Source organism: Parus major, chromosome 19 (genome assembly GCF_001522545.3).
Source record: "Parus major isolate Abel chromosome 19, Parus_major1.1, whole genome shotgun sequence".
Lineage (NCBI taxonomy): Eukaryota > Metazoa > Chordata > Aves > Passeriformes > Paridae > Parus > Parus major.
The window spans coordinates 9,839,762-9,863,070 of NC_031787.1; the positions used below are offsets into that span (position 1 = coordinate 9,839,762).

Below are 23,309 nucleotides of genomic sequence, written 5' to 3' on the forward strand. Positions count from 1 at the left end.
CACTATTTGTGAAATGGCCACGTTCTTAGTCTGGAAAAATCTCACGTTTTCTGTGGAGGAGTCTAACCAACCAGAAGTAACGAGACTAGATCTAAATTAAGTATGTTGCCATGTTCCTTATTGGATTCATGAAAAATACCATAGATAGTCTTATTCATCAGAGAATCAATCAGCAAAGCTACTGCCACTGTATTGAAGTAGGAGAATTCTCTAGGTCGAGCTCATACAGCAGCATCATCAACTGCTTTCTTTCAATGTTGCTGAAATTGAAAAGCAGAATAACATAATAGGTCTGACCTCTGGTGTTCCACTAGTGTCCAAAATAATCTTTAAAGAAAGGCTGAGAGGGCTGGGGCTGTTCAGCCTGCAGAAGGCTGAGGAGAGAGCTTCCTGCAGCCTTTCAGTACTTAAAGGAGGCTTCTAAGAAAGATGGGGACAAACTTTTCTGTAGGGCCTGTAGCGACAGGACAAGGGTTAAGGGTTAAAACTAAAAAGGTTGATTTGGACCAGATATAAGGAAGACATTTTTTACAATGAGGGTGGCAAAATACTGGCACAGGTGGCCCAGAGAGGTGCCCATCCCTGGAAAAATTTCAGGTCAGTTTTGGGCTTGGCTCTGAGCAATCTGATAGAGCTGAAATCAGAATCATTAAATGATTTGGGTTGGACATCCCTGCTTATAGCAGGGGGGAATTGGACTAGATCTCCATCACAGTGATCAGACCCCTCCAGTTCAAACTGTTGGCTCAGTATGTTTGAGCATGGTGCTATAACTGCACCAAGGCTGTGAGTTTGAGCCCCATATGGGCCATCAACTTAAGAGTTAGACTCGATGTGGGTCCCTTCCAGTTCAGAATATTCTGTGGTTCTACGTTAACTCCTCTGAGGCTTTATGTAGACATAGATATATTTTAGCATAACTAAAAATGGCTTTCAAATGCATCTTACACAAAGCAATCCCGTCTTTTATTTTGGACACTTTACCTTTGTAAGCCAGGCCAGGTTTAAATTAATGATACAGTGATGAACCTTTGGGATAGTTTTATATGTAATTACATATATTTAAAATACATATAAAAGAGTTTGCATGGGTTTGAGCATATGTTTAGATTAAACACTTTATTGAAAATATCACACAAAGGGAGAAGTGATGAAAGACATTCATCCACATATTACACTTCAAAAGAGAACAACTTCCCGCTGTGGGAAGCATAGTCTTAAAAAGTAGATGATGTCTCTGCTGACATTATCTTGAAAATATTGCACAGAACAAACTGATTTAGACTTTAGAAGTAGGATCAAGTTGTCAATAAGCAACCATAGATATACTTTTGGACATAATATAGAAACATTAGAAAAGTTAAGAAACAGTCCATTTGTGTAAAATATATACTATACCAACTTACTAGACTGTTCCTTTATCATTCATGCTAAACACAATGTCATATATACACACATGCTCTGCATTTTTTTTTTAAAATAAAAATACTGAAAAATCAGTTGGGGGCATACATTATATACTTTAATTTTAATTTAATCATACAATCAGATAGTTGAAGTTTTTCATATAAAGCAGACCTCTTAATACACAAAGCTGTCAGTTTTTCTAAAAGTATGTCAAAGTACTAACCCTTACACACAAACCATCAATAGATCAACTCAGCTTATAGTCTTTCACTTCCCTGCAAACAGGTGGCAGGTGTCTTTACCATCACCTCTCTGAAATGGGAAGACTTTAGAAAACCTGTACAGATACCTTGTGAAGAGCTGCAAAACCAAGCTAGATTATGCCCTGGTGAATTTCCAATAATTTTACAGTCTAAAACTTCCTTTATATAATTATATGCTATTAAGTCTGACTTGGCCAAGCCCTTGCCTGTCTCTTCAGCACTCACATCACACAGTAAAATCATCTGTGACCTTGGACTGTGAAGGAATGCGATGTATTAAGCCAGTATTGACCCTCTTGTGGTAGTTATGATGGAACTTGGCTCTGCTACTCAATAAAAAGTATTCCACTGTAAGAATGTAAATAGGTGTATTCTGTGTACCAGTTTTGGACAGATTTCTCATCATGCTTAATCCAAACTCCTCCAAAATGTAAGTACAATGTGTTTACCCTTACAATACATTTGGTAGAGCTACAGGTGCACACTTACTCCTCAGATTTATAGTCATTAAAAACAAGTAAAAAACTGAAGTCAATGGCACTTATATGCTAACAAAGCAGTTGCTTCTTCATTCATGGTTTCTTAAGTGAACTTGACTAGAAAGGGAGACAACTAAATTCATATTTCAAATGCAATTGAATTTATGTATTTTTTAACTGAAATTCAGAACACACAGAATTATGACTGGAACAAAAATCTTTTAAGTAAAAGCTCTGTGTTGTTTCCACTGATTTTACTTGGTTATCTGTCACATCATTCTAAAAAGATGCAATAAAACTGAAGAATGCTTGATGTGTTTTATTATAAATGGTCATCAATACAGAACCAAGTTAATCTTTCTAAATATCTACAAAAAGCACAAGGACAGGTTAAAAAACATTCTCTAGCACAAGCAGAGGACTTGTGGCTTTCAGTTTTTACTTTCTGTGAGCCTGTTCTTAGGGAAGAAATCATTAGAAGGCTTTTTTTAGTCCAGAATATCTGGAATAATTTAACTGTACTGTGGTTTTAATGCTAATTTAACTGAAAAGTGAAACTAGTGAAAGGCTTTTGAAGCTATTTTGAAACTCCCACATTTTTCATATATATTTTTTGTGTATTGTTCATCTACCTCAGAATCAGCATCTATGCTGAACAAGTTGTAAAGAGTTCAGTCCTGTCTACACTGAAGAGCTGCTCTCCCCTTAAGTCCACGTAAAAGCACGTTACAGGCTTGTTTCTAATTACATCTGTTTAAAGGATTTTGTACCTTGCTAGCTCCTACCTCACCTGCAATCCTAAACTATGCAAGCACAAAAATCTCAGAAAAAAAACAGTCCCAGCTGTTGCTATTCTTATCAAAAAATTAATCCAGGACTGCCAGTAGAGGCTTTAGCAAGCCTTTCAGCAAATACCATGAGATTTGACCATTACAGACAAATGCCATTTTGTAAAAGTAATCTGTCACCATACTCGTCAGACAAAAAGTTATGCTCTCTTTATACCTTAAAAGAACAAAACAATGCCTGTTTGATTTCTGTGTGTGTATGCTGGAGTGGAGGAGTAGGGTTGGAAGAGGCATTATTGCCCTAGTGGTTGAGTACTCTAGGTTTCTAAACAGAATTTTCCTTGTCCATCTGTTATTTCTTTTTAACTCTGCTCACCAGAGAAGTGAAACTGAAGGTGCTATCTTCTGGAGTTTTACCTGCATTTGAAGATGGAACACCTTCATAGCAGAATCACTGCATAAAATTTTCCCCAGCCTTACAGAGACAGGAGAAGCATATTTTCTTCCTGTAATCTTTAAATATAAAAATCCTAAAATTCCAATTTACTACTAGCACCAAAATAATAATATTTGTCTTTGCCAATGTCTTTTTGTCTTTTTCAAACCTCTTTCTGTATTACTGGCATGGTGATGTGACCTACACTTCAGGGCACTGCTTAGCAATACTTCAGTCAGCCAGCCACACAGCTGAATGTAAGCAAAGAGACAGTAAAAAGCAAGAAATAATACTGTGTTCCATTTGCAAAATGTCACTCTTTCTGTTAGCATGCTGTACTTGACCCTTCTGGCTGGAGAGGTGTCAATGGTTTTATTCAAAACATCGTAGATGACTGTACAGAGACTGGACATAGGTGAAGACGCACATGGGATCTGGCTTGTGACCCATCACCATCATGTCTTCCACTTCTATCAGACGGTCACAGTGAGCCATTTTCCTGTATTAACAATAAAACAGATACAGCAAATCAAGAATTATGTAACTGCTTCCAAGATACATTTGATGCTCTGATTTGAGCATCACTGGAACATTTAAGTAATCCTGAGGTTTATTGGCAGCATTTCGTTTCACAATGAATTGAGCAGGGTCAGGCTGGACATTGTTATTTTTATGACCATGGAATATTTCTCTTCTTTCTCTCTCTTGCTTTATACTGAGATCTGATCTAAAGCTCTGGAGGGGAGGGTCTTTTTTCACTATCATTCACTTTCCTTGTATCTGTAGCATGTAGCCCAATCTCACACTACTCTGCCCATGTCTCAGTTTTTTTGTTAATATAGAGGGAGCTCCAAAATAATGGAAAAACTCAGAAAGAGATGAGACGTGCTGATGAAGGCCCACGTAGCTGTGAATTGTTTCTTCTCCACTCCCCCCCCCCCCAATATTTTCAAGATGTGAGTGATCTGGACCAGCGGAAAGGAACAGATTTGCAGAGGCTTAAGATGAAAAATCACAAGGGCAGGAATCAATTTTATCAGTACAGCTAGTACTAGGGTGAACAGCAATAACTGAGAAAATAGGCTTTACTGGCACTTGAATAAATCAGTTTAAAGGCAATCATAGCTATGAATAGTAATTTCTGCAGATAGATCTTACATAGTGTTTCTTAGTGTTGTGTTTGTGGTGTCTTTTGTTCTCCCCTAAACTCACTGTTCACATAAACTGAGGTAGAACACTGTAGTTTTCCTATGAGAGTTGTAGATAGTTTTCTAGTGATCAATCATCTAAAAGTATCATAGAATCTCCTTCAACTCACTGACAAGCAACGAAATTTTTTTATATATACATATATGCGTACTTACAAAAACACTTTTACATCCTGAATTAATTCCTTTGCTAGAGGCTGTAGTAAGGAGAAACAACATTATGGGAAGAAAATGGAAAGGTTTTTTCTGAATGGTAAATGGCAAATCCAATTCTTTGAGTTACCACATTAGCTGTGTATTCTTACTGCCTGTTACCATTTGGAAAAAGTGTACCCAACCAAGCTGCATACCACATGGAGAGGTCTTACCATAAGAATCATGTTGATACCAGCTCAAAAAGGTTACTATTTCTGACTGGCAAGTTGCCATTCATAATGACTTTAACAAACGAGTTCGCATTTAATTGCCTGCTATACATGCATAAAAAATAATCTGGATCGTGTGACTGGGGGTATTAGCTCTGCCTGTTTTCAGAAATGCAGTTACCTGGTTGAGATACTGAGAAGCTCTCAGCCTTGATCTCTACTTACACTGAATTCAACCATCGTTCTTTTTCAAGCAAAGTAACGTACAGAGGTGATGTCTCCCAGGTGTTCTATGCTTTCTCTCTACAGAGCTTTACTATCTTTTTTGGCATGATACATGCAAGCTAGTATACTCATGGCTTAAGATTTAGCTTTCATATTATCCAGATTCTGTACTACATTAGTATATAACTCTGAACTTCATATAAAGTATTAGCAAGTTCTCCTCACAGTTCAGTCATACAAAACAATTCTTTTCCAGCCCAAGAACCAAGGACACCATTGCAGCTTCAGGCCCAAAAAGTGTAAACAACAGCAAGTTGAGGAGAGCAGTCTGGGAGGATGGGACTTCATAACCTGAAGCTATAATTGGACAATTAACCCCAACATGTAAATGGACCAAAATTTACAAAAGTGTGAAAATGTGTGATCCATCATCCATCTTGGGTGTAGCCTCAGCCAGGCTCTTGTACTGCCCAAGGTGTATTCTTTGAAGGCCTTTTTAATAAATACCAACTTTATTCCTTTTAAACTGTCTAGCCTCTCTTCTAGCTAGCCTCTCAAGGCATCAATGCAGAGTCAAAAAGAATAATAATTAAACTCCTCACTGCTGCTCAAGTGCATTAGACTTGAACAGGTAGCACTTCACAAGAGAGCTAATGTACTCACTCAGCCGTTGTGAAGGCCAGCTCAAAGTTCTGCTTGCGATTAGCTGGGTCAAGCTTATTATAATCAAAAGCTTCTGGAAAGAAAGAATGCACAAGAGCGCAGAATGCCATCCCATCATTCCAGCTTGAGGAAAAGTTCTGGAGATCAATGTGCTGTCATGAGGAAAAAAGTACACATTAATGCAGCACAGGCGAACAAATAAGAACAGCTACTTTTCTTTAATGAAGTTTTCTATCCTTCTTTCCCACCAGCAAGAACACAGGCTTTATTTTTTTCTTCCCATCTTTGTATATCCATTTCATTGTTGACATTCTGGGAAAAAAATGGTACACTCAGCAATAAAAGCTTTTTGCCTGAAATACCCAGATGCAAAGCCAACACATAGTTAAGGTCCCTGATCCAAAGCCTACTGAAAATACTGTAAAGAATCTTATCAACATCAGTGAGCAAGCCCAATGCAGCAGCTCAGTATCTGTGGAAACTAAGGATACTGCTTACATATAACCATAATCACCCAATGGAGGATTTAAAATTGAAGAACAGTTCATTTTGTGGTTGTGAATAACACTAGATAAAGACTATGTTTGCCTGCTTTGCCCAATTCAATACCTGTTTATACACAGATAGGTAGAAATATAGGAAAAGTCATACCTACTTGTCATGGGGTAGCTTTACCTTTAAGACAGCTTTGAGAGCTAAGGAAGTTAAAGCTGCTGGTGGCTGATGGGAGTTTTTCCTCCTGACCAATTATCAGTCATTTCTAAAATTGACAGCAGTCTTGACCATTAAAAAGTTAAGTCAACTTGTAAACACTCCCTTAAGATGTACAGTCAGAAGTCTCTTGCCCTCTTTTGTTTCCGGCTTCTGACAAGGTAACAAGGCTCTGTCTTGGCCTCCTCCCCCCTCCAGGCCGGACAAGGCCACAGGGAATGGGGGGGGGGGCAGAGAAGCAGAGCCGGCCAGCCTGGTTTAGTTTTCAGTTTCTGCTGCTGGACTGAAAACTGACACCATGAACTCTTGCAGCTTTCTAAAGCTTTTAATTTTTTTTCCTACCTGGATAAAATGTACAGATTACTCCTTTTTCCCAGAGAGACAGAGAACGAGAGAGACAATCAACATGAAAAAGACATCATAAAACTACCAAAAACAGTGAGGAAAAGAGTTAAGTTTAAATGGGAAAGAGAGAATAAGAAGGTGCTTTACAGCTGAAATATCTTTCTGTTAAAGCTATGGAGATGGACAACAGTAATTTAAAAAGACTCCTTTAATTCATGACTAAAGTATTGGGAGGAATAGTGTTCAAAGTGTGGACTTTTGAGAAAAAGAGAGAGTAATTGTGATACTGTGAGTTGCTGGAAATGGGTAGAGTGGAGATTTTGAAGCCTTGGGGGGCAAAGCGGAATCAGTTTTTCCAGGAAGGCTCACAGAGACAGATGAAGAAGACTTCTGCCTTTGAAGAACTCATCCTTAAAATAGCATCCCTAGACTCATGGCCCATACACACATCATATTGGTGTGAAATGGGAGGAGTGAACTCTGATGACAGATTTCCGGGCAGCTGGCATTAGAGAAATAGAAAGCTATAACAAAAATAGTTTTCTTGTGAGAAACTCCATAGATTGGCAGAAGGAGACTTCTGTTTCTTGACAAAGACTGATGAAAAGACTCTAACAAGAATTGAGACTGTTTTTAGCCACCAAAGTTCTAAAGTTTTTTTTTGTCTCTGTTATCATGTGTACAAAGAAATGGTCAAGTAGTGAGAGATAAAAGGGTTTTCTGGAAGTTTATTCTGGTGTTCTTATTTTTGTAGTTTGTTAATAAACTGTCTTTATTCCTTTTAAGTTTGAAGCCTGTTTTGTTCTTGTTCTAATCCATATCTCACAGCAAGAAATAAGTAATTTTTTTAGTTACTGGTTTAAAACCACGACACTACTGCACAGCCTGATTCTTATAAAAAATTCTTATTGTTACTTTCAAATGCCACAGCAAAAATAAACATATTTTTGCTCTTGTCTCATGCTGCTTCCCCATCATATAAAATTCAAGCCCCAGCTTTTCTGGTAAGCAATTTTAATTAGTTCTGCTTATTTATAATATAATGTACAGTTTAGCAACAATTATGCACATTATTAACATTGAAAAACATACTACACACACACACAAAAAAATCCCAAGGAAAAAATATTATATATTTCTTTGACAACTGAAGTTTAAGGCCAGGTAAAATGAATAAAATCTCAACTGCTGTATTCTTTTAGTTATACTGAGGCTGCCTCATCAAAATTTGCTCACATTGTGATGCAAACTCAGCCATTTACTACAAATTCATTTGACAAATACTAAGAGAGTACTTTGGCCTGTGTGTAGCAAAATAGTCTCTATGTATTCAGAACTTGTCATGTATAATGTGAATGCAAAAATTACAGCCTGCAAGTAAGAAAAACAAAATGTCTGAGTGTGTACTGAAATTTATATACGTAATCACAAAAAGGTAGACTTTCAGGAAAACACTAATGCATTGCTTTAATATACATATAGAATCTCATTCATGCCATCACTGACTGTCTTGAAGTGCTGCCACACAAAAATTAGTGACCTTGAGGAAGTTAACTCATTCTCTATCATATTTTACATTCACCTTTTGAACATGGAATTTGGCAAATTGTCCTGAAAAAAAAGAGACATATGAAAGTGCTATCGTATCTTCACCTTGTATCCTATGGTTTTTGAGCGGCACCAGTCTAATAGAATTTGTTTAATGCTGCTAGCGCTGGCAACCCCAAAACTCAGCGACCTCTTCAGCTTAGCTCTGGATTCTCCTTTTCCTCTGGAAAATTAACAGAGACTAGATTAAATTACATTCTAGAAAAACTTAAACCTACTTATCAGGAACATCTATGCAACTTTGCCCAGGTCAGCCCCCGTCCAGGTGATATTTGAGAAACATATTGCTGAAACCTTGGCTTGTTGGTCCTGCAAGAAAAACTTATTTTTATTAAACTAAAGCCAGAATTCCAAGCCCACTTTTATTTAAATCATATTACCATGAGGAAGCATCCATACTTTTGATCCTCAATGAATGGCAACAGAAAGTCTCTATATTTGCAGCCTCCTATAGTGATGGAGAAGGCAACTTTCACAGAAATTTTTCCTGTAAAAGGCACCTGCTGCTTCAGCTGAACAACTCCAAAGTCAGAGGAATCTGTAACTGTGAATTTCCAAGGCTTGGTCTGTAAAGTCAGTGAAACTCCAAGTGACCTCATATTGTCCCTTAGTTCCAAATCCTACGCAGAGAGAGTTCTCCCATCCAACTCTACTCTGCTCGTAATAATTGACAAATTAGTTTCCCATTAACAAACCATTCTGGAGACAAGGACTATGACATACTTTCCATCACGTTCGAGTTTCTCGAAAAGTGCTTTCCTGGCCTGTGTTCCTGTAGTCCGTGGAAGCGTCTGAGACCGCACCAATTCTCGCCTCCGTTCAACTTGGTGATGTACAGTAGGAGGAGGGGAGTGAGAACTGGGGGTCGCATCACAGTAACTGTCATCAGCACTGGAGAAATGTGACATGAAAAGTATGTGGTAAACAAAAGAGTAACTCTCTGCAGTGACAAGAGCTAGCATAAAGGTTCAACTGTTGTCTCTAAACCTTCCAAAAGATCCATTTCAAGAGGACCAGCATGAGTCAAAAGCAATTTAGTACAAGTAAAATTATTATTGACACAAAACAGCATTTAAGTATAGAAGCCCCTAAGGTACTGTTACAAATAAGACACAGCTGGACAAGCCACAAGCACTTCGTAGCACTGGGCAGAAAAACAACTGAAAGCCTTCAAGAAAAAAGAAGACCAAAAAAACATTATGGCCTCACTGGAGCACTAAATCCCTTCGATTTCCAACTTCAGGGTTCCTGGAGGCTGTGATATTTTTAAAATGAAACTTGAAGAGTAATTCAGGAAATACTTCTGAAATGTTCGCGTACAGGGCACAGAATTCTGAGCTTCTGTCAGTGTTGCTTTACTGACTGCAAGCTGTTAATTTGATTGAGAAATATAGGATTATATTCTAGTTTGTTTGAGCCATATACTACTTCATCAGCATTAATGAAGTAAGCCAAACACTACATTTGGAGATATTCCCTATCACAGAGATGGGGAAAACAGGCAAAGAACAATGACATCAGTGTCACACATTAATTTCTGGTACAGATGGAGGTCGGGTATGACCCCAAGTTCTCTAGGGTGCTCAGTGTATCATGACTCAAATACTGAAGCGCTGATGTTGGAACTAGCTTGGAAGAAATGTAATATGTAATTTGAGATTGTTTTCAAGGCAGATACAAGCCTAATTTAAGAGATTTAAACTTTCTTCTCTCCCATTTTTTTCTTGATGAGTATTTTACATGCTAAGGATGTCTGTATATGCCAGGTGTAATTGTGATACAGTGTAATCCTCTACTAAGCAACTGCAACTGAGTAAATAAAGAACTTGTAGTAGTCCTCAGCAAGGCATTTATCTACAAATTAAACTCTAGGCTAGCCAAACTAAGGATATTTGATGGCAGTCATATGTTGGTTTCCAAAAATAAGCCCGAAGTACTAATTTCAATACATATGAGTATTTTTAAAACTGTTTTCAAAGGACCCAACAGCTTCCTCCTCCTAACAAAAATCCACCACTATCAGGCACTGGAAGTCTTACTGATTAAGACTAAAACAATGTGGAAATCCACCGTTAGGTCAACTTGAAACTGCTCTATAAAAGGTTGTCCTTTCTCATCTAAAAGCTCACAGCCTTTAATGGGCTTAAAATATAGCACCAGTGACTCTTGTTCTTTGGTGCACTGGTGGGTCAGCCTGAAGAAAAAAAGAGCCCAATGTGCTAAGGCTATCCAAAGCTGTAATCGCAGGTGTGATATTGATGTACAGCCTACTAGATGTCTGGTGAAAAGTAAGATGTGAGGATTAACCAGGATATGGCCCTGATATAGGAATCAGAGGCACAAAAGAGCAAGTCATGCAGGGGGTTTAAGGGGAATGAATGGTCCTCAAACTAGACATTTAGCATGATATATACAGCAGGTTTCTGATTTCCCATAAGTACAATCAATAAATAACCTGGTATGTTTCACCTGAGAACATTCAGGGTATGTATATACACGGCCGTGTTGAATGAAAATGACTATGTACAGTATATCTCTAGGATGGTTTTAGTACAGAAAATGTGATTATTCCAGTAGCCATTGATTGGTTATTCCTTGAAAGTAGACATGTGGTTAAGAGGAATATGCCCATTTACATGTTGATGGACATAGTACATATATTAAATGAACTACCTATGTTAATGTAAGAGATTATAGGGCAAGTAGATTAATTGACAATTACACATCCAATGCTTAAAATACAGCATCTGGGACTCACCTTTTTTCCAAGTCAGCAGAGCACCTGTCCGTTGAGACTATATTGACAACAATGGCCTAACAAAATGTCATGAAAAATGCATACCTTTCACCAGTTTTGGCTCCACTACACAGCCCGTAGTTCACAGCTGAGACAGACTTGGTGACAGAAGTAGCATTCTCTATATAAAAACAGAAAAGATGCATTAGTGCAGGAACTTTCCTCATGTCCTTTCAAATAGAAACTTTCCTCATGTGCTTTCCTGATGTATAGGTACGCATTGATTTTTAGTCACCACATGGTAAAGCTGCAGGCCTCTATGAGCTATCAAGCTGGGGAAGAATTTTCCCCAGCAGTTGAATTTTTCTGTAAAACTGCTGCATTGCAGTGAGGATAGTGTAATAAAACACTCAGAGGATGTTTTTGATAAAACCGCACTCAGATCAGATCACTTCAGGCCCTTGTGTACACCTCAGAGGAAGGCACACTGCCACTGACATTTCTGTTAAAGGAAAAAGTGGTGCTTGCAAAAGTCATTCTAGCAGACAAGCCCTTGGAAGTTTAACATAATTGAGTGCATAATTTAAATTATCTAATTTCTACAAGGAAGACATTTTCATTTGTAAAGTAGAACAGACTCAAAGTTGCCAAGGTGGCTTAAAACCAACTTTGCATCTTCCTCCGTCCACCCCTGAGGTTCTACTTTTTGTGCTTTGCCCCTTAGGGCTCAGCTCTGGACTCCAGCAATGCTCTATAGCTGCCAAACAGTGGAGCGTCTTGCCCAGTTTTAATGTACTAAAGCCAAAACCTGTTCAGCAACTAATTTCTTGAACACTCCTTTTACACAAAGGGCTGGCATCTTAATAGAAATCCAACCTGATCACTGTCTAAGTTACTCTCTGAAAATGCAGAATTCTCCCGTTCTTGTAGAAGTGATCCAGATCAAGTACACTTCTCATGTAAAACACACTGGTAGATGCCAGCCTACAGGTGTGACAAATTTGTGACCACTAACAATTGCCAGATATTTATGCAAATCTCAGATGCTCTCAGATGAGGAGGAGCGTGATCTTTATTCTGGAAGGGCTACATATTGTGTTAAATAAACCAACACTTAGGACCACTGTGAAATGCCAGTACATTGTGCAGACAATAAGATCTTTGTGACAGCAATCAGAGGTACTTTTGGAGAGAGCTCAACTCATCTATTTCAACTGAGATCAGAAATCCTTAAAACATCTTGTCCTTTGCCACATTCATATTACAAAGGAGACTCCTATCTTGCTCAAACTCATTTGCTTCAATATACATGGATGGGCACACCACATTTCAACTGCCATTACCTTGTATACAGTCACAGTTTTCACTTGATCAGCTGAAATCTTCACTGCTCAAGCTGTCTGCCTGACACACTTCTCTGGCACCTATGATTTCCACTGCAGAGATTGCCCAATAGTACACACATACATCACCATGCAAATAACAGTAAGTACACCTCACTTTGAACTGATAGAAAAGCTGATGGAGTAGAACAAGTGTTCATGATTGTATGAGTATGCATACAGACTTGTTAGCAATATTGGTATTACTGTGCACCCACAGACCAAAACTACATGCTCAGACCTGAACCCCCAAAAAGCACGAAATCTCTCTCAATTTTTGTTGCATAAGGGCCTGCAGGTAGAGCACTCACCTCCAGTGGCAGATGAATCTGTTGTTCTCGTTGTAATTGAATTCCAGTCCTTCACTGTAGCAGCACAAAAAAATAATAAAAAAAAAAAGGCAAAGGAAGTGTTTGCTGCGTTCTCAGTTTTAATAAGATAAAAATTGAAAGAATAATCTGAAAATAATCTTTTGCTACCAATTCCATCTGGTCTTCTGTAATTTCTGACCAATATATGTAGTCCAATTCATAAGTATCACAGCCATGGATGAATAGCTTCAGTGATTTTTTTTTTTTCGTTTTAAACTCAGTTTCAATATAACTAAGATTCTGCAATCTTTAATGTGTGTATATGTGTCAGACTGCTGTCAGTCATTCCTTCTTTCCTCCAAATGACTATTGGAACATGTTAGCCAAATATCTAACTTAGCCAAATATCTGCCTAACTTCTCACAGAGCCTCCAGTCTCAAAGCACTAAAAATGTCTACAAATTTAATTAAAAGAGCTGGGCATGTTTAAGAGATTTAGTAACTTATTGAACTCAGTAAGTGCTGTAAAATATGCTTCACTAAAAACACAACTACATTGGGCACAAAAATTCTCTGCAGATTACATCCAAAACCTCCAGCTAGAACCCACATTATTCCAAACTGGAGTGTCCCACAATGGGATATATAGCCATGGAAGCAAGATTTAATATTTATCACTAGGTGACAGGACAATACTCATAGCACCAGTTGAAGAAAAGAAACAGGGTGCAGCTCCAGCAAGTTATTTTTCTCTCTTTTACCTGGCTGGTTGGAAGATTTTACTCCCATTGCATTTGTGGTCTTGCCCTGTCCCGGCAGGCAAAAAGATGTATTAGTTGCTCCTGTTGGACAGATGTTCTCTCCTGAAAACTTCTCAGATGTCCTGGTTACTGCAGTAACAGGAAGATGGGGCATCTGTAAGGTGACTGCAGGCGCATGGGCTTCAGGGGGAGAAGATTCTGACATCTGAAAACAAGTCCGTTCATGGGCAACTTTTGCCTGACCTGAATAAAAAACGGGAGAGAGGAAGTGAATTTGTTTGCAGATTTGTAACAAAGTTACAAACCAGTGTCCATGCAACAACTTTATTTTGCAAGTCATTGGACTTATTCACCTGTGAAACATTGTACCATAAATGTGGCAGAAACAACCCTAGTGCAGGTGATCCTTGCAGTCATTGCACTTATGCTACGTCAATGTCAGGAACAATGTCTTCAGATCATTAATATACTAGCATTTGGATTTGGTAAGCTTCTCTTCCTCTGCGCAGCTCTCGCTCCCAATCTCCTGCCCTGGTTAAGGAAGCAGCACTTTTGTTCTTTTCCTGGTTTTATGAAACACTGTATGACTTTCTCTAAAGTGGAGATGGTAAGTCTGTCCTACACTGAAGGATGATGGAAGCAGACGGGTGACTAGCAAGATGTTTTGGGATGCAAGGCTACAATGGCACCCAGCATAGCAGGCCTTATTGCTTGTGTCTCAAGTTAATGCAGCAGTAATCTAATTTACAAAACACCTTAGTTCATGCTTAACAGTAAAGCCAAAGTTTAAAAGTTAAACTCCTAATTATGAAATAAAGTGTTGGTGCCACAGGACAATATCTATCCTGAAACTATAGCAGATTCTAACCCTTCCAAAATGTGAGACCTGCTCTATGACTGCCAAGATCAGGTATTTTTCAAGCAGTGCTACTTCATTTCATGCCTTGTTCCTACCTGATGATGAAGATCGATGCCCATTTTCAATGATGGAAGAACTAAAAACTCTTCTAAACTCAGGTTTCTGGTGGTCTTCCAGGTCTACACTCTGTCAGAACAGACAGCAGACATGACAATTAAATTTCAAAGAGCAACAAAACTGAGAAGAATATCCAGAAACACCTGCCAAGAACAGGTCTTCCTTGTGCAAGTGACCACAAAATAAGAAGGGAACAATTACCTAACCCCAGGACCTGAGCCTGCAAATGAAGCATTGGCAATGCATAACTTAAACCAACCTTCACACGCTTGTCTTTAAAGGACTCCAAGCACCTAGGAGGTATTATTTTTTGTTAGATAAAGGTATCACCATCACTGTGATGGTGATAAACAGAAGACTTCATGTAACAGTGGAGAAATTGATTGAAATTGCACAGAATAATGCTCTGCATTTTTTTTCTCTTTGCTGAGAAAGAAATTACACTATGAAAACATGCTGTACAAGCATTACAAAGTAAATCCAATCCTAGGACATTACATATTATAATCTGTAACTTCTGTAACGATAGCTTTTTTTCCGGGGAAAGCATAAATTCTCCTCATAATATCTGTCACTGTAATTCCAGAAACATCACCCAGGATTTTTTTCATGGGTTTAGTAGGAGGTTGTGGTCTTGTTTTTTTGGGTTTTTTTGTTTGTTTGATTGGGTTTTTTGGCTGGTTGGGCTGGGGTTTTTGGGGTGTAAAGGGCCATGTTAAACCATGAGGAACGATGTGATTTTTGGCTATGTATCTAAAGGAAGAAGAAACTGCTTCACAGATACATGATCATTGCAGTTAAGATTCCAAGAAGCAGCAGCTACAAGTAGTAGAGAGAAATTCTCCAATACACAGTCCACAAAAGGTTTCATTGACTGCATAGTTGTGTTCAGATGTTTTGATATGTGAAAAAAAAAAAAAAAATCTGTTTTGAAACTTTAGTATTTTTCAAGAAAAAGGTACTGTGCATGAATAAGCTGTTATCAGTAACTACCAGGATTGAGAAAATTACAACAAATACTAATTATAGAAAACATGCAGAATCAGGGGTTCAGAACTTTTATTGCTGCGTTTAGTGCAATTGAGATCCCAGTCAACAATTTTAGCCCATATCCAGAACTGAAATGTAAACCATAGCTAATGAAGCTCCCTATAATGTACCCATGATATACAGTTAGAACTGTTTAACCATTCATGTCAGCTATTATGACCTGAATGTAAGGAATACCTGTGTAGGCTGTAAACATCAAGCTGCTTTTATAAGCTGGGGAGGTGTGGGTGAGTAAAACTGTCAAATGACATGGTCATTGCAAAGGTCACGTAGCATTCTACACACTGAACTGGCTTTTGAATGCAATGACAAGTGCTGCATTACCTTATTTCATGCAAACCTGACTGCTACAGTTTGCCTAACAGTGTCAAGAAGAAAACTGACACCAGGCTGGAGGGTGGGGAAGAAGGCCCACATGCTGACAGAACAGTGGGAGGATTTGGGATCAGATTCTGATGTGCATTTACTAGTATCAGGCTGAAGTACTTTCGAAATCCACTTTGGAGATGCCAAGCTTGTGACAAACCCATGTGTTTAGCAATACTACTCTGTCAGTGCTGGTTACATAAATTATAAAATGCAAAGGGATAACTACATATATCTGTACTTAATAATAAGTAATCATTTGTACAACTCATATGACAACAACATAATCAAGAAACGGTGAAACGGAAGAAAAGAAAGTTAACACTAATATTTTGGATGCCTTATTCAAGCTTGCTTGTAGAACTGATCTCTGTGTAGCTCAGAGGTCTCCACATAATGGAGGATGATAAAACTTTCCATAGTTGTAGGGCTGCTGGAATTCCTCCTTTGCTGCAAAGAAGTTACACTTTGGAGATCTATAACCAGAAGCTGCAATTATCACAAGCCAGTAGTGAAAATTCAACACATTCAGAAAAAGTAAGCTCCAGATCACAAGATTAGAAAAAAAACCCCCAAAATGATATTTCCTTGCTCTTATAACCTCTAAGGTGCATGTCTGCTATGTCTTCAAGATTTTCTCTGCAAAAAGGTCAAATTCTAGAAGAATTACAGACACAAATTATATTACTCTCTTTCAAATGAGAGATTTCAGTCATTCAGTGTCTTTCATAAAACCACCAACTACCACAAGGGTCACAATACACATCCCTGTCTCTAGAAATGCTGTTTATCTAGGAGAAGTACATCACCTTCTTCTTACATAGGACAGGTGAAATTGATGCTTCACTTTGATGAACAGTAATATCACCACTGACTGCCACAAAGGCAAGATTCTACACTGTTCCTTGCATATAGAGAGATCATTGATACATCACATACTGGGAATGATGAAATTTTGAGGAAATGTGAACAAGCCTGCTAGACAACAGCAAGAAGTGCACCACATTTACCCCTTAATCAGACAATAAAATTATTCTCTGTCTGTTACTGACCCTGCAACTTGGAGAAAAGCCATCAACACCATGAACATACTAGAAACACACTGAAGAAAAGCAATAGGAGTACTTCTCATAGAACAATTCCTTAAGTAAGCCTGGATATAAATGGACAGGAAGGAATGATTTTCTCTTAGCAGCTTCAGCAGGTGCCTCTGGCTATGTGAAAGTGATTTAAAAGAAACAACAACAAAAATAATCTAGATAAAGCAACCTTGAAATGTCACCATTCCAAAAGAATACTTGCAGGGAGTATAACAAAGTAATAAAGAATAATAATAATAATAACAGAGTAATAAAGAAGTTAAACCAACAGACTTTCTTTATCAAACATAGGAGTTGAGATAGTTTAGAAATAGATATGTAATGCTAGGTGATTCATGTGGATTGTGTAATCTCCCTGTCGTTATAGAACCATAGAATAGTTTGGGTCGGAAGGGATAGTGAAGATCATCTTGTTTCAACCCCTGGCCATGCACAGGGATTCCACGCATTAGGTCAGGTTGCTTGGGAGCCCATCCAACCTGACCTCAAACACTGACAGGGACGGGGCATCCACAGCTTCCCTGGACAACCTGTGCTTCATCACCCTCTGACTACTTCCTAACATCTAATCTAAAACCACCCTCTTTCAGTTTAAAACCATTGCCCTTTGCCCTGTTGCTATCTGCCAGTACAAAAACAAATCACCCTCCTTTTTGTAAGCCCCACAATGGGGCAATGAGGTCCCCCTGAACCCTTCTCTTCTCCAGGCTGAGCAACCCCAGCTCTCTCAGCCCTTTGCTGAAAATCTTTGCTGGAAATATGTAAGTCATTATGCACACCCAAGTCATGTCTTACACAGTTACTCACAGGCTGACTAACTGCTGGGTGCCATCACATCACCAGGGAGAGATCCCAATGGGTAATACTTGTTTAGACTTTCAAAGGTGGTCATAGCCAGCTATCTACCTCTACAGCTTTGACCACTGGCAAATAGCCAAATTATCAAATAGCAGGCAGATTCTCTGCAGCTATTTGTCCAAATTATACAGAAACTCTTCTTACAGTTTTAAAACAGAACCCTCTTAAAGTACTTTTAGTCCTCCCTCTTAACAAAGTCATCATGCTCAATCACAAAAACTAAGGAAATATAATAATTTATAAAGCTCCTGTCAAAATGTAAAATCAGATCAACAAAAAAAAGATCAAAACTCTTCCTTTGTAAATACTCAGTAGCGCAAGGTATGTCTCCAGGATCCAGATCTTTGAAACTAATTTTTCAAATATCCCCTATTTTCCACCATTGTGAAAGTAGTTCTCAAGATCTGGCCTGATCTGAAGTCTGGTATCAAAATAACAGAAATACTGCCAAATCAGAACGGCTAACAGCCATTTAAAATTTCATCTAAACCAGCATTTAGACTGCTGTATACGAGTCTAAATGGTATACAGAAATAGCATAAATAGTATACAGAAATAGCATAGCAGAAATTTCCCAGATTAGAATTAAAAGGAGATTTGTGTCCTTACTTCTGAACTATGCTTAGAACTCCCTGGATTCATTTTTTTTCCCCCAATGAAATTACCAGGACAATAATCTAGCAATATTAGAAAATAATGGTTCAGACACCAAAGATGCTCAGAATCTTCAGTATCCAATTAATGCTGTATTGATCGCACTACAAAAGAACTGAACCAATAAATCTTTTCAGGAGCAAAAGAGCACATCTTGATTTGCTACTATTTCTGGGTCAGTATTATTTGCTTCTCGGATTTCACACTTCTATAAGAATTTACTAAGACTAGAAGTGTCACCAGTTTTATCATAGGTACTTGTGTATCTGAAAACATACACAGTACCATTTATGGTATTCTGTTTCAAATGCTTCAGTCATATAACCAGAAATGGTATCAACTGAAGGAATATTTGGAATGTAATGAACACAGGAAGTGTTACAGAGTATCTGGGTGACTGGCACAGCAACCAAGGCTTGCTCTTTCGTCATTTATGTGCAGCCACATAAGAACCTGACCCACAAATTCATGTTTTCACTGCACAGATTTGGTGTGTACAGCTGCAGCTGCATCTCCCATAGTTCTCAGTACTGAAATTCCCTTTCGGTCAGCTCTGCTAACCTGGGAACTTCTCCAATCTAAATTGTTGGGAGGGCGCTGAAGAAAGATCAGCACTTAAGTGATCTTCCCTGAACCCTCAAAGCAAAGTAGGAAGATTCCCATCCAAACAAAAGCTCATACTGTGCTTTAATGCAGACTGATACCTAAAGCTGGATATTGACATAATATTGATGCAAGACTCTTCACAGCCTGAAGTACACACCACAACGTAGACAGTGGTGATGGAGTGAGTGAAATGAAGTGAGGGACCACAATCTCTTGTGCCTTTCATATCACTCATCTTACTTCTACTCCTTGCAATACAAGCAAGTGTGGATAGCCCTGCAGAAGAGAAAAGAACCAGTCTGGAAGTAGTATGGATGCTGCTTACCTTCCTTACGTGGGGGAAAAGGCAGCAGTTGCTACAATGTATCAAACAGCAGTTTTACCTTTTCATTTGCCCAGAGGTAGGAAGCCCAATGCCCCCATTCGCAGGTCAGTAGGAGTGAAGAGGGCTGGAATGCAATACAGACTCTGCTCATTCTCACCAATTCTAGAAAATTTAATATCCAAGCTTTTCTTTTTTAACCTCAAGCCTGGATACACCACAGACCAGTTTTTTAAGCTTCAACATTTTTAAAACTCCCTTAAGACTTGCTTAACCAAGAGGATGTGAAACAGGCTGTCATCTGTGAAAGCCAAGTCTCTGGTATCCCAGTTTTATGTGACTGAATCACAGTGCACTGTCTGGTTGTGCTCTCCTCACATCAAGGATTGCACAGGAGCTCTCAACTCTTCTTGCAGAGACAGACACAGAAAAGGGATTACACAAAACATCTCAGTACCAGGTAGGCTTTCCACTAACTGGGGTTTTTATGCACCAAGATACAATGCTCCATCACACTGCAGAAAGTTTTATCACCATGAGGAATGAATACGTTCGTGCAAGTTTAGGTCACAGAGACCATGACAGCTTATGTTGACCTCTCAAGGACAAGCTTCAGCAGTGAGGGACAGTGGCTGGACAGCAAAACTGTCTCACTCCAGGATGTTATCTTAGGAAAACTTTATTGCCCACTATATGCTAAGCTATTCCCCTTAGTGAGCTTGCCAGCTGGCAAACAGCATTGCTGGCACACGGATCCTCCAGACTCGAGTCCAAGAAAGGATACAAAAATATTTGTGTACATACGTACATCAATAGCCAAGACTGCCCATTTCCTCTTATTTATAACTGCAGGAAAGTAACAGGTTGCTACCACTCTAACCAAGATCCCAGTCTGACCAAACAGAGCCATAATCAGGTAGATCTCCAGGTAGTATAACAGCCAAAACCATTTCCCAGAGCACGTCCCAAAATACCACTGACCCCGCGCCTCAAAAGAGGAACCCCGTGTCCCTAAACATTACCCCGTGCCAACGCAGCCTGGCAACACCCGTGAAGCATTCGTTCATACATGCCCTTAGCCCTCCCTCCTGCCGTCTCCCTGGCTGCTTACTTGGCTCCGGCCAGTGACCGCTAGCTTGGCATGACTGGAGAATATGCCGTCGGCTGAACCTTGCCTTGGCGAGCCGGGCCCAACGACCTGAGGGCTCTCCGCCGCTTCGTTCACCCACTCCTGCGACAGCCCCGCCGACCGGCCCAGGGCCTCCACCTGCCGAGACAGGCGCTCCAGCTGTACCCGCAGGCGCCGGTTCTCCTGCTGCAGCTCGGAGACAGCGTGTGCCAAGGGGCTGGCGAGGCGCAGCACCTCCTCCACCTGCCGGCCTACTCCCTGCTTGAACAGCTGGATGTCCACATGGATCTCGCGGACAGCGCCCCGCAGCGTGTCCTCGTAGCGTCCCAGGCCGTCGCAGACAGTCTGCGCGTCCCGACTGTTCAGATCCTCGATCTCGCCGGCCATGGTGTCCGCGGACCACAGGCTGGGCGAGCCGGGATGCAGGCGGCTCGGGAGCGGTTAGCGGCAGACGTCCGATCGTCTTTCCGCTCTCCGCCGCCTCTCCTTCTCTTTGAGAACTCCCTGTGCCTCCCGGCGGCCACTAGCCCGGCCCTAAGCCCGGCCCGTTCTCCTGGGACGCAGGAGTTCGGCGGGGCGTGCGCCGGGCCCGGGGCAGCCGCAGCGCAGAAGCGGCACGGGTGGCGCGGCTGCCCGGTCTGCCCCGCTCAGCGTACACTCCTTCAGAGAGGGAGAATTTCCGGAAGGCAATGGTGGAACAAGCAGGGAGAAGGGGCGGAGCCACGGGATCATTCGCAGCTGCCCAGGGACTTTTAGGGCCCGAGAGGGCCGGGCGCGATGGGCTGCGGGCGGGAGACGGCACGAAGCGAGAGGCAGCGCCAGTGTGGGGGAAGGAAGAAGTGGGAGATGCGGGTCGGGAAGGAACAGGTGAGAGACAGCGAGGGGAGGAGGGGTTAGTAACAGATCCTTCCCGGGTTGCTTGGACTATGACGATGTGAAAGAGTATGCACAGATTGTCTTTTTCGTAGGGAACACGGAGGCAAAGAGAACGGTCTTTGAGGGCATAGAGACAGAAATGCACATACACCTTTAGACAAACCGCCAAGTTTCTGCGCTTTCATGGGCAGAAACTTATAACCAGCGTGTTCACATTTAAACGTTTCCCATAGCAGGCTGTAATTCGATGGGCATTAGTATTGAGCTGCCAAGTCATCCAGCAGATCCAGTCTGTGTGCCTGGGGGATGAGACACACATTTCTGTCAAACTATCCAGAGCCACGATGCAGAGCACCTTCAGGCAAATTCTTTACTGCAGCACAAGACAAAAAAGCCTCACAGAAAAAGGGAATCTGAGAACTATTTTAAGCAAATTTGTATCATCAGGTAGCCTATATATGTCAGCACTTTATGTCAGGTAGCTACAACTTCTTGGGTACCATTTAACAATCGTCAGTTGTAGTTCTCTTGAAGCAGCAAGTAGCTAAGCCTGTAAATCTAAAATGTGTAGGGAAAGTTGGAGTTCTTCCCCAGTCAGTATGTGTAAAACCCTAAGGCAACGCTAACAGAATTCAATTACCATTAGCTCACAGGCAATTTCTTAACATATGCAACTTTATCTAAAAATAATGCATATGTGTGCCTGGTTATTAAAGTTGACAGCTCATAGCTATTAGCTAATAGTACTAACAGTGTAATTCTTTGGAAAATACTGTTCCTGGTTAGTAAATATTTCAATTTTTCCAATATTTTTAATTACTAAAGAAAACTTCTACTTTTTTGCAGAATAATTATCTAGTAGAAGTTTCAGTTTTCTGACAAAATGTTTTTTGAAAGGAAATTTCAGTTTCTGACAAAAGTTGTTTTGAAAGAAAATTTCCAACCTATTCTCAGCTAGGTCTAGTGGATCCAAGCAAATCAAGTTGCTTTGCTGTTTACAGACTCAGCAACCACAGAGTAATCACAAGTATTTTTAAAACTGCCTCCCATTCATGCATTTATAATAATTTACAGTACAGGTTAGGATTAAGATAGGTTAACCAACAGTTAACTTACTTCCTAATCTCACCAAAAAAATTAAGTTCAACTTTCTGTCTGTATTTCTGTCCTGTCAAACATTACACCAACCTTTCTGTTTCCTTTGAAATCTCCTTTTGATTTCTTGCAGAAGGATAGAGCTTGGGAATATGTCACTCTCCAAAAGACTCCCAAAACAGTTACTGGATGTAAACAGCACAGGTAACGCCCAAACCAGTGATTCAAAGATGGAAAATGACGCTCAGATTCTCAGAGTTTAAACTGAGACATTTAGAATATTTTGATGCCCAAATCACACTAGGCTCTCTGTCTCAATATCTGATGATTTTTCTTCTTCAGTAAAACTGTATTGGGAAATAAGATTTCTTTTGAAGTACGGGTAATTGAGGACCTCTTTTCAGGTCTGAGTCGTAACACAAAGACCAAGCTCAATGGGTGTATTTCTGTTCATGGTGTTTCAATAGTTCCCTAAGCACTTGTGGTTACCACTTTTTAGAATCAATCTGGAGTGCTAGAAAAAAAGGAAAAACTGTCCTAGAACAGCAGAAATATGTAATTTCATTAAAACAAGCTCTGTTTGCTTCT

At 39.9% G+C, this 23,309-nt stretch overlaps 1 protein-coding gene across 2 annotated transcripts; it reads right to left on the minus strand.

Annotated features, from left to right (window-relative positions):
- Positions 1-1,100: 1,100 nt before the first annotated feature.
- Positions 1,101-21,371, minus strand: SMTNL2 (smoothelin like 2). Of its 2 annotated transcripts, XM_015646888.3 has the most exons (9): positions 20,733-21,369; positions 14,644-14,734; positions 13,690-13,932; positions 12,929-12,982; positions 11,341-11,416; positions 9,222-9,389; positions 8,544-8,661; positions 5,835-5,986; positions 1,101-3,872 (listed from the first exon to the last, which is right to left on the minus strand). In XM_015646888.3, exons 1-9 carry the CDS (start codon positions 21,135-21,137, stop codon positions 3,746-3,748), a joined length of 1,434 nt encoding a protein of 477 aa, XP_015502374.1. In that variant the 5' UTR covers positions 21,138-21,369; the 3' UTR covers positions 1,101-3,745. The 2 variants fall into 2 exon arrangements, with proteins under 2 accessions (XP_015502374.1, XP_015502376.1); XM_015646890.3 differs by lacking the exon at positions 9,222-9,389 and having other exon boundaries at positions 20,733-21,371.
- Between the last annotated feature and the right edge of the window lie 1,938 nt (positions 21,372-23,309).

Coding starts and splice junctions, on each gene's coding strand:
- SMTNL2 (XM_015646888.3), bottom strand. CDS start 21,137: ATGGCCGGCGAGATCGAGGATCTGAACAGTCGGGACGCGCAGACTGTC. Junction 9,390..11,340: donor GGAGCCAAAACTGGTGAAAG/GTATGCATTTTT, acceptor ACATTTCTCCAG/TGCTGATGACAGTTACTGTG. Junction 8,662..9,221: donor AAACTCGAACGTGATGGAAA/GTATGTCATAGT, acceptor TTAATTTTCCAG/AGGAAAAGGAGAATCCAGAG.